General features: G+C 37.0%; 1 protein-coding gene across 2 annotated transcripts in view; it reads left to right on the forward strand.

The window, feature by feature from the left end:
* Positions 1–12,025, forward strand: part of Grin3a (glutamate receptor, ionotropic, N-methyl-D-aspartate 3A) — a 167,174-nt gene that overhangs the window by 55,681 nt on the left and 99,468 nt on the right. For both annotated transcript variants that reach the window (XM_013513084.1, XM_005382793.2), the window contains exon 3: positions 7,990–9,037. In XM_013513084.1, the coding sequence (XP_013368538.1) occupies positions 7,990–9,037 (1,048 nt within the window). The remainder of the gene's footprint in view (positions 1–7,989; positions 9,038–12,025) is intronic.

The raw sequence follows: 12,025 nt of genomic DNA on the forward strand, positions 1-12,025 counted from the left end.
AATATTACCAGAAAAATTACTAACACCACAGTTAGCATTCCCTACAAAGTATATGCTCATTTCAATTAGTATGTGGAATATTTACCCAAAATTATAGTATTCTAGTACAAAAAAACAGGCTATTATATAAGGCAGCAGGTTTTATATGTGAAAGTTCAATAAGCCAAAGCTCAAGTCATTTCAGTAATATAGTTATTAACTATTTTGAAAACAGAAGTCAACATATCAAAATCATTTACTTGTACCAAAACAATAATTATGATTAAATAGATAGATTTCAATAATTAAGTTCTAAAAAGGGAAAACAAACACAATGAATAGGGCTGGGGATATAGTTCAGTGGAACAGTGTCTGCCTTGCAAACTCAAAGTCCTGAGTTCAGTTCCCAGTACAAAAAAAAAAAAAAACAACCCACAATGAATATAAAAAAAAGAAATTTTATGATTAACATATAAAATATAAGCCATATAACAAAACAGCAAAATAATTGGAATAAAATATGTCCAAGGCTGTTTCTTTTAAAAAATTAACTGAAACAAACAACTCTGAAAAAGTCATCTTGAGAAAAATAAGTTGCTAACAAGAAAGTGAGTATAATATATTAAAATATGCTTATTATAATAAAATAAGACATGTAATTATAGTTAATTTGGGAATGTCAGTAAAATCACTGTTTTTCTTCTTACATACAGAATACTAAAACTGACAAGTAGAAAATTTGTATAGACCAAAAATTTAACTAACACGGATATGAACATAATGCCTGGCACTGCACAAATGACATACACTATTGTGACCATATGTGTTAATGACCATATCATTAAAAATATGCCAAAACTGGATAACTTGGTGATAGTCTTTCAAATTATCATGAAATAGACATTTCCAATTACATATACCCCATTCTCTTACAAATAATAAGGTACTAAACAACCAGATTTTGTGCCAAAGAGTGTTTACTTCATAATTTGAGGATATCTATTTAAAAAATAATTTCTGCTACCATATATTACATATTTATTCTAAAGACATTCCAAAATTTTTTATGTGTTATCACAATTAGTTTAAACATTAGGATCACCTAAAATAGTGACCACAAAAGGAAATTCCAGACATGTAATAGCGATAAGTAGAGTGGTATTTGGCACAAGTATGTCCCCATCATGGGGATGGGGCCAGGTCATACCCCCACAGTGTCAATTTAACTCTAGCTCATTACTGTCTTTCCAGAATGGAGATCCATTGCAGCAGAAGTTCTGTGTACTTTTTTTCCCCAAATTCTGGTTCTGTGACCCATCAAATTTTAAATGTTGTCTTAGACAATTATTAATGCATTTTCATAAATCATAAGAAACCTACATGTTGCAAAATTGTTGGTTCACCATTTTTCTGATTTTTGACCTAAACTGCTTCCTGTGAATGCAAGTGAGAAAGCAAAACATGAATGATTTCAACTGTTTGTCTAAAATATTTCTTATGAATATCCTTCAATTTCTGTACTTCCAAGACTTTCATCTTATTTAAAAAGAAGAATTCTCTCTCAGCAAATTATAGGGGGAAAGTATAACTGGATCCCTATTTGACTTTTAAAATGTCCTAAATGAGTTGAATCCACAAGTTCCTTTGTCTACTCACTCACCACCTCCCTGCCCTGGATCCGCCATTACCTCTGACTTCTCTCTTGCCCACGCTCCAGAGATCGTCAAACGAAGAATGTCAGCTCCAGTGTGCCTGACAGCAGCACTCTTCTTGTCTACCACAGCAGGAATTCCCTCTTGTCTCCCCTACACCCGCAGTTTTATCATTTTTATTGGCTCATTGTCATCAGCTTAAAAGCCAGTGCACCTTTGTCCACCCTATGTGTGTGTACCCATATTCAAGTAGATGTTTACTTCATTTTCCCCACCATTACTATTCCATTCTCTGCAGCATAGCCCTAGAGAATTATCTTGCTTTTCTCTTCTCATTTTTCCTTGAATCTGCTCCACTGAGGTATGAAGCTACAGCACCACACTGAAGTTACTCTACAGAATTCATCAGTGACCTAAACATTCCTATGGCAAAGGATTCATGTTCAGTCCTTGTTTTATTTGATCTCTTGGAAGTATCTGACACTTGATCCCTGTCCCTTTCCTTATACACCTTTCTAATTGCTTCTAGAACATGGCCCTGTCCTACACCTCTATTTCTTCCCAATTTCTTTTGCTAGTTCTTCCTCACCTGAGCCACCTCCAAATGTTGGTGTGCCCCAGGACTTACGTGTCCGACTTGGACTCATCTCCTATTGCTCACATGGTTATCTCATTTGATTTTTTTTACATACCCTGTATAGGTTGATGTTTTCCCAATTTGTATCTTCAGCATAGACCTCATTCCTGAACTCCAGGTAATCCAACTACCTATTTGATATCTGCATTTGAGATATGCACACATTATCTCAAATTTAATAGTTACAAAATTGAACTCCTGGTGGTTCTTCCTTTCATCAAACCTGATTCTCCTGTAGTTTTCTTTATCTCAGTGAATAGCAATTCCACTCTTCAGGGTGGTCAAGGAAGAAACCTTAGTGGCATCCATTTTCTAGCAACCATATCTGAGCCACTGACAAATCTTGTAAATTCTGGCTTCAACATGTATCAAGACTGAATTACTTCTTCACACCATTGGAGCTAACACCTCAGTCCACAGCATCATCACCTTTTGTCTGGGGTTGGAATATCCCCCCATTCAGTCTTTCCTGCTTTTGTTTTTGTCACTTAAATCCATTCTTAATCTTGCATTGTGACAATCCTATTAAATACAAATTATATCATTTCTCTCTTCAGAATTTGCCAGTGTCTGTCCATGCATATACAGAAAAAGCAAAGTTCTTACAAAAATCCTATTTTTCCTGAGTATCACTACAGTCAAATTTTCTCTCACCTAACCTTCAATTCTCCTGCTTTCATTTCCTCCTCAAATATGTCAGCCGTACTTCACCTTCAGTGAGCTTGGGCTTTGTTTTCCTTATACATGACATGCTCTTTGCACAGATATCCTTATGCTTCCTCTTTCCCTTTCCTCTGATCTTTATTCAAACATCTTGTCAGACAGAAGCCCTTCTCTAACTTATTTTCTGTCCTTTGGTGTTGTGTTATGTTATAACCCATGCATATCTCCTATTTATTATATTTGTTCTGTCCCCTTTCATAGACTATAAACTGCATAGATTGTTGTCTTCACTCATTACCATGTACCTAGCATTTCAAATATTCCTGGCACATAGCGAGCATTTTTAAGGAATAAATTATTGGGTGGGTGATGTGCTGTTTTGTTAACAACTTTGTTCATTTGTTCTAATAAATAAAGTTCTTTAATTACTATGTCATGATTTTGTGTCCAAATATGGCTTCTAAAATAAATCAGAGGTATGTTAAAATGGATCTCACTAATACTGTGAACTGTCTCAAAAATATTTTTAAGTAATTTGCAAACTGCAAATCTTGTCTCAGCTGCTATACAAATTAACACTTACTTTTATCTAGTGACATAATTAGGAGCTTTTAATTAAGTAACATTAATGAATGAGACTCTTTTGAGCGGAGAGTTATCTTGGGAAGCTTGTTGAACTGTTCTCTCAAATATCACAGTGTGAAAGGCATGGTACTAAACTACATTCTTATTTGAGTGAGATCTAGGTCCTTATACAAATGTATTCCTTCCTTATATTTTAATTCTTCCAGCTTCAATATTACTAATGTGGATTTCTGGTTATGCTTAACAACCTTCATGTCTCCTTTTTTACTATTAAAATAAAATCCTATCTTATAAGACAAGTATGTTGTGACCTTTAGAATCAAATTACAATCTATTTTTCCTACATTATTTTCTAATATTTTTCCACCATGTTCTCCTATCAGATTGTTGTGCTTACTACTATCTCATATATTTTCCACTTTCTTGTTGTATAACACTCCAGAATCTGGAAGATTTGTTTATGGAGTACATGTCCAGTCTGGAGAATATCAGCACAGAAAACGGAGGTATTATTACCAACGATACAGGCTCTTAAGTTTCTATTAAAGAATTTTAAGGGGCTGGGGATTTAGCTCAGTGGCAAAGCGCCTGCCTGGCAAGCACAAGGTTGTGAGTTCGGTTCCTGATCCCGGAGAAAAACCAAAAAAATAATAATAATAATAATGGAATTTAAGATTATTTTTCCCTTCTTTGTACCCACATTTTTCTTGGGTTGTCACTGAGCCTATATAGTACCCCAGGTTTTGCTTACATGACATTCTGACAACTGAGTTTCACACGTTCTTCGTATGGCATGTGAACTCAACATAACCCTATTCAGTTGGCCCTCTTTAAATCACTGCTTTTCTTTTATCTAAGTATCTCTCAGAGGTACCATCTCTTCTCCACTTCTCCTGCTACTATCTTATAAGATAAGTAGTAGAAGAGGGAGAACATAACCAAGAGAAAGAGTGAAGAATTGTTCCATTTAATTTATTTTCCATACGACTAGCAAAAACTCACTTAAAAATTAAACCTGATGTTCACGTTCCTCCCTAAACAAAATCTTCTCAATGGCTCTCTCCTTTGCCTTCATTATGACCTCAGCTCTGATGTAATTCATTGTGCACCTCCTCTCCAACCTTATTTCTCACAATGTATCATCACACAGCCTGTCCCTCTGTAGACTTTGTACACGTATGCCCTGGGTTGACATCATCATTTCCCAGATTCTCTTAAATAACTGAGATTCCTTCTTCAAGACTCAATTCTGCTGTCTCCCCCTCCTTCAAGTAACCCTCCTCGGCACCTTGGAGTGGAGTGTGTAGATGACAGAGTTTTCTGGTGGCCCTGGGTTTGCCTCCAGCCTCCCTACAGTTACACTAATCTAAATTGCTTAACTTTCGGAGTCTATCTATCTCCCCATAAGTAGACTCAGCCCCTCAGCTCCAGTGAATGGCTCTCCTCTCTGTAGCCATGAGTGCTAAGAATAGTGCCAAGTACTTGTATCCATTTATCTTGCCAATAAAATGATTTCTGATTAATTTCTTTTTTATTCAAAAGTGTCAGACAAGATAAAAGGGAACATAGTACAATTCAATTTAAGCAAAAACAGGATCTCAACGTCTTAATCTATTAATAGAATGTGACCATTTATACTTCGCTATGCATTGTTCTTACATTGCAAAGAATACACAAGAAGATGACTATAAATAAAAGCTATCCATGAGATTATTTTAATTTATCCTCACTGTAAGACTAAAATAAAATAGGCACAAATATTTACCATAAAGGGGATTATCTGGGACCCAGCGTCTCCATGTCATTTAAACAGTCACTGCGCATTCTAGGCTAGGAAACATGGAGACATTCAGACCCTGATGGATTTGGTGTATTTGACAAATGCTTTCCTGAAGGACAACTGGCCACTGTCCTTCTGTCGTGGCCATCTTGAATGTTAACACTGATCATGACAAAGAAGTTTTACTGAAATGAAGGAGCTGTATAAATTGTGAAAGATTCTGAAGACTTCTCATGCCTTTCTCTGGACAGGTTTAAGTATACATTTAATCAGAGGTAATCACTAGAGGGTCCATCCAGTTAGAGATCTATAATCATTAAGTCCCAAATATTCTTAAAATAATGAAAGCCTCCTCTTTCTACAACTCTGATGTCACTCGCCTGGTCACTAAAATGACTCAATGAAATTAACCTTCCTACTATTCCCATCTTTATTCCCTAGATTATGTCAGCAAACGTGTATGCATGTTTTAAGAATCTAAAAGTAGATTTCTTATCAGTCCCTAGGAAATTATCAATTGATTCATCTGTGTATTTTAATGATTTGGCTCTTTGCTTCTCTGAAGAAGCAGAAAACTATTTTAAAGTCTAAGATAGCTGAGACTTCATTACTTGTTGCAAAATAGAATTTATTTGAAGTGGTAGAGTCCCACCAGGGAGTGCTAGCATGAATAATTGCCCTTACAAGCAATCTACCAAAATGAAGTTTCATTGCATTCAGTGATAGGAGCATCTTCAAATGTGATTTACATTTATCGCTAATGAAAATTAGTACATACTTCACACTTCCTGAGTTCTCTATGTCCCTTCTGTAGCAATATAATTTCTTATTGCTTTTATTTGCATTTGTAAGTTATGGAGTAATATTTGTGGCTGGGTGAATCTGTTTTGCTAAGCACTTATACTTGTATCATCTAGTCCTTTAAAATACCTACTATGGTACATTCCACAACTCAATTCAATTTCTTTTAATATGAAATATGTCTTGACTTGCTGTTATGCTTTTATCATAATCCAGTATTTTTTATCTCCAGCTAGAAAAATTCTAATAAGTTTTGCAAATTTATCCAGGGATGGCTTTGATTGAGAAAAAAACTCGAATGATATTAAATAGTAGCAACAATAGCTAGAATATATGTTCCACATCAGAAAATATGGTATGTGCTTTACAAGCATGATTTCCCTTGTCATGGGGGAAGGGTTATTTCCCCCAATTTGCTGAGGACGAAACTGAAGCCTAAAGTTAAGAACATAACATTAAGTGAAATAAATCAGACAGACAAACTTTAAGTAACACATAGTTGCTCTTCTATAAGAAATCCAAAATATAAATAAGTTAATGAGCAAAATAGAAGATAGATAATAGGAGACCAGAAGATAGATCTTTAGCAAAAGGGAAGAGGACCAAGAAAGGGGAAAGGAAACGAAGGGGAAAGAGATGCAAAAAGAATTAAGATGAGTTTTGTGCACACACCAATTCCCCACAATGGATGTAATCATTATGCACTGCAAACATGTACTAATAAATTTTTTTTAGGTTTTTTAAAAAATGGAGTTAAGCTGGGCATGGTGGCACATGCCTGTAATCCCAGCACTTGGGAGGCTGAGGCGGAGGATTGTTGTGAGTTCGAGACCAGTCTGAGCTACAACATGAGCTAGAGGCCAACCTGAACTGCACAGGGGGACCCTGTCACAAAAAGAGGAAAAAAAAAAAATGGAGCTAAGTAAATCCAAGGTCAATGCTGGCAGATGGCTGGGTCAATCTTCAAATGCCAGTGTGTCTGATGCCAAAGCCAGGACTTTTATACTGACATGAAGCCACAGATAAGTGTGTAGAGATGCCACCAACATGTGTTACCTCCTATTTTCTCATCTTCCCAAGCTCAAGAATGACTAAGAATTTTCTTGCATAGTCCATATCAGAACATGTACTGAAAGTGACCTAGTTTACAGGGTTAGGAGTCAGTGTGTCATTTAGTTGGTAATTTTCCCTTCTTTGACTTCTGGCAGAAGTTCTCTCTGGAGCCAAGGCTAATTGTTTTTCTCTAATGATGAAGGAGGAAAGCCTGAGGCTCTCCTGAGAACTGCAAGTTTATTTATCATCTTTTTATTGTTGTTATTCCATGGATGATATCCAACATGCAGCTTTAACTAACCTCATGAGGACAAATATGTTAATTGTTTCCAGTCTACAAGGAGAAACACTGGTAACAAGATTTGGCTACTTCTAATGTTCTGGATGCAGTTTTAAGCAATTATAAAAGTATGTGCATACTTCTTAAAACTTACTCCCATACCAAAAAAATTATTGTGCAGATTTAGTCACAGTCAAATACAGTAGAAATGGAATATAAAATCCTCACAACTTTCATAACTTGGAATGACATGAAAGTGTGTAACACTTTATAACAAAAAAGAGTTAATACATCTCTAATAAATTAAAAGATTTGGCATAAAATTAATTCAAGCACCTGGAGAGAGTGTTAAAATCCAAGGGTGAGAGCTCTTTAGTTCAGTGACATAGAACTATTCTCCTAGAGTCTAAGTTATTAATTCTTGAGGAAAATATAGCTGATGTCTATGTTATAAAAGAGAGTTCCTTTCTATTAAGACAGAGAAGCAAAGATGAGCACTTCTTCCTGCCTTTCGCCTCACTCCTCTTCCTTACTTTTTGCCTTTGCTCCTCTTTGCCAGGTTTCTAGCCAACACCACTTTCAGAGGCCTCAGTGGCTCCATCAGAGTAAAAGGTTCTACCATTATCAGCTCAGAAAACAACTTTTTCATCTGGAATCTGCAACATGACCCTATGGGAAAGCCAATGTGGACACGCTTGGGCAACTGGCAGGGTGGCAAGATTGTCATGGACTACGCAATATGGCCAGAGCAGGCCCAGAGGCACAAAACTCACTTTCAGCACTCGAGTAAACTACACTTAAGAGTAGTAACCCTGATTGAGCACCCATTTGTCTTCACAAGGGAAGTAGATGATGAAGGCCTGTGCCCCGCAGGGCAACTCTGTCTAGACCCTATGACTAATGACTCTTCCATACTGGACAGCCTATTCAATAGTCTCCATAGCAGTAATGATACAGTGCCAATAAAGTTCAAGAAATGCTGCTATGGGTATTGCATTGATTTGCTGGAAAAGCTAGCGGAAGACATGAATTTTGACTTTGACCTATATATTGTTGGGGATGGAAAATATGGAGCCTGGAAAAATGGCCACTGGACCGGGCTGGTGGGTGACCTTCTGAATGGCACTGCCCATATGGCGGTCACTTCCTTCAGCATTAATACTGCACGCAGTCAAGTGATAGATTTCACCAGCCCTTTCTTCTCTACCAGCTTGGGCATCTTAGTGAGGACCCGAGACACAGCAGCTCCCATTGGAGCCTTCATGTGGCCACTCCACTGGACGATGTGGCTGGGGATTTTTGTTGCTCTGCACATCACTGCCATCTTTCTCACGCTGTACGAGTGGAAGAGTCCCTTCGGTATGACGCCCAAGGGCCGAAACAGAAGCAAAGTGTTCTCCTTCTCTTCAGCCTTGAATGTCTGTTATGCCCTCTTGTTTGGTAGAACAGCAGCCATCAAACCCCCAAAATGTTGGACCGGAAGATTTCTAATGAACCTCTGGGCCATTTTCTGTATGTTTTGTCTTTCTACATATACAGCAAACTTGGCTGCTGTCATGGTAGGTGAGAAGATCTATGAAGAGCTTTCTGGAATACATGACCCTAAGGTAATGTTTCCTTTTACTCTGGGTTTCTGTATTGCCTACTGTAACCCGTATGTTGTGTCTTATGCTATGTGTGCCTATCTTCTTCATCTAATGCAAGAATATTCTCTCAGCCACTTACAGAGGTAGCACAAGAGTCCATAGCCTGGTTCAGCCGAATGTTTTGTTTTAGTAAATGAGACAAAGGAGTGAGGAATTTTAGGGGGTTTTTCTTCTAGAGAAAGTACTGTATTTCTCATAGAAAAACTTACTGGTGCAGTTTTCCTTGTGCTGCTTAGTATCTGACAGACTACTGATCAGGGAATAGTCTTCCAGAGTAATGTTTTTACCCAAAGCCAACCTCAAAAACTGATCAGTTCATTCTTGGTAATGAATGGAAATAAGAAGATTCATATTTTAACTAGTAAACTGTATCCTTTGCCATCAAAACTAATTTTAAGAAAGAGGAACTAATATATTATCCTAAGCACACCAAAGTCAGCTGCTAGGAATCACACAGCTACTGAATAAGGGGTGCTGAGCTGGGGTAGTAGGATTAGCTAATGACAGTTTATCATCACAGAGTAAGGGAAGCTATGCATTTCTGACTTTGGGTTGAGAGGAGTGTTCGAGCAATCACATGAGAACATGCAGAGATACTAAAAGAAATTATAACTATCCAGGCTGCCTTTTATATCTTAGACATCGCTTTCCTGGAGTAGAAGAAAGGGGCAGTACAGGCAAACAGGTAAAGTGTGGTGGCAATCAAATAAAAGTAGCAATATCTATCTGCTCCATGGGTTCAAAAGGGTCCCTTTCAGGGACTGGGTATATGGAAAATCCAGCCCACCCGTGGGAATAGTGAGAAGAGAGCTGTCAAAGCCCAGAGCCATTGGAATGGGGCTAAAGGAAGTACTGCATCCCTAATGGGATAGGACGTAGACAGCTCCTGAGCAGAACTGCATTCCAATGTGTAGTGGACACCTGGCAGAGATGGAAGAAAGCTCCAATTCAATGAGAACACTCAGGACACACCGTATTCAAAGCAACTGGTGCTGAACTGAGTCTTTTAAATGGTAAAGCACCCATCACACTCAGGTGCTTCTTGCCACACTAGGTCTCAAGGCACTGAATTATTTACTTTAAATTTATATTAAACATTTAAAATGAACTTCATAGAGCATTAACAAAAAGGACATCTACAACGGTCTTCAACACCTGGTGGAGTGGCCCAGAAGCTTGGCGGCAGCTTCAGAAAACTCTTAGGGATGGTTTTCATTAGGGATGTAAATTCCGTTTTGCAACCAAAAGAGCATTAGAAATTTAACCCATATACTACTACAAATTTTAAGTGGTAAGTGACACAAACCCCACTAACTAGAGAAAACATTGTATTGTTTTTTCATATTTTTTTTTAGGTACTGGGTAGTAAATACAGGTCCTCACATGTGCTAGGCTTTAAGTACTCTACCATGGAACTATATCCCTAGGCCTGTTTTTCTTCTTAATAAACACAGGGATTTATTTTATGAGATGGAATTCAAGTATCACAAATAATATTATTAGCATAAGTAAGTATATCACCACAAAGACAGATTTTGGTGACACCAGCATTCACACTCTGCCGCAGTATTAGCATTCTCTGTCTATCCTTTTCCCCAGTAGTCCTATAGATCTCTTAAAGATTCACAGGCTTGCTAGAGACTTATGCAGACTTTTTACAAAAATCTTGCCAATATGACTTCTAAATTACAAACTCAAAATGGAAGCTATTCAGTCCAATCTAGTACAAAAACAATCTAATATGTGCATGTTATGCAAATTCCAGAACATTATCTTATGTAAAAAGCTGAACACAATACTGACTAGTTTTATTCATCAGAAGAAAGGATTGCCAAAATTAGCTCATTGATGTTATGCATGAAAAAGTTGAAGCAGTGACTATTTTAAAGGATAAAAAGAAAATCAGACAAACCATATGGTTTTTCAGGCAGATACACAATACAGAGCAGTAAAACAATTTTTAATCAAAAAAGGAATAATCATTCCACCACCAACTCTACCAAAATTAAAAAAGTGAAATTTTTAGGAAGTTAACCCAGCCCAAAGGAAAAAAAGATTATAAAACTGGACAAAGTCAGCTTTGTGGTATAGCTGGTCAGTTCGTAAGTGGGGCGAACTAAAATCTAAATTATTTTCAATTTGAGATCATGAAAGTATTTCCAACGAAGATTCAGAAAAGATGTATATATCTATATTATGTTTAAAACATATGCTTAGAATCTGTCATATAGAGGACTTTTTATATATAAAGACACCCAGGCTACTTGGCTACACCAAGTACTTGTCTATTTTTGACACCTGGACTTTTAGGAAAAAATGTTGGTAACAGGATTTTTCAGTTTTCATCCGGATACATGGCATTATGTAACTTCATAATATCCTCATCTTCCCACAGAGAGGTGAGATAAGAATAATTCCCAAACCCCTTGGTCATTCAGCATTTATTCCTTAGTATATCATAATTACTTTTATGGTTGTTTTTCTCTCCTATCAATGATAATTTCTTGAAGGAGAGCTCTATGTTTTTCTTACACTACATGAAATGGAGAAGTTCAGACATATAAGTCATGATTTGGCTGCAGTCAAGTAGGGGAGAGAAAACATAAGTAAATGGCAAAACAATTTAGAAAGTTATAAACATGCCCAAGTTTAGAAATGGAGTCAGTGTTGCCAAGTTCAAGAAAGAAATGAGGAGGATGCACAAATCAACAAAATTGTTCTTATTCTTGAAAAATACTCAAGAATTGGATATGTGCATCCAGAGAGGGGGAAGGACATTCCAAGCAAAGGAAGTGGAAAGGACGAAGCACGTTGAGATAAACTGTAAGGAATTCAGAGGAGCCACAGTATGTTACAGCAGGGTTTGGAGCAGAGATCTAAGCCTGAAAAAAGCAGGTGTAATTGTAACAAAGGATCTATTATGTCAAGCAAAGAAAAGTGAACTACTTC

Source organism: Chinchilla lanigera, unplaced genomic scaffold (genome assembly GCF_000276665.1).
Source record: "Chinchilla lanigera isolate Chin_1 unplaced genomic scaffold, ChiLan1.0 scaffold00018, whole genome shotgun sequence".
Lineage (NCBI taxonomy): Eukaryota > Metazoa > Chordata > Mammalia > Rodentia > Chinchillidae > Chinchilla > Chinchilla lanigera.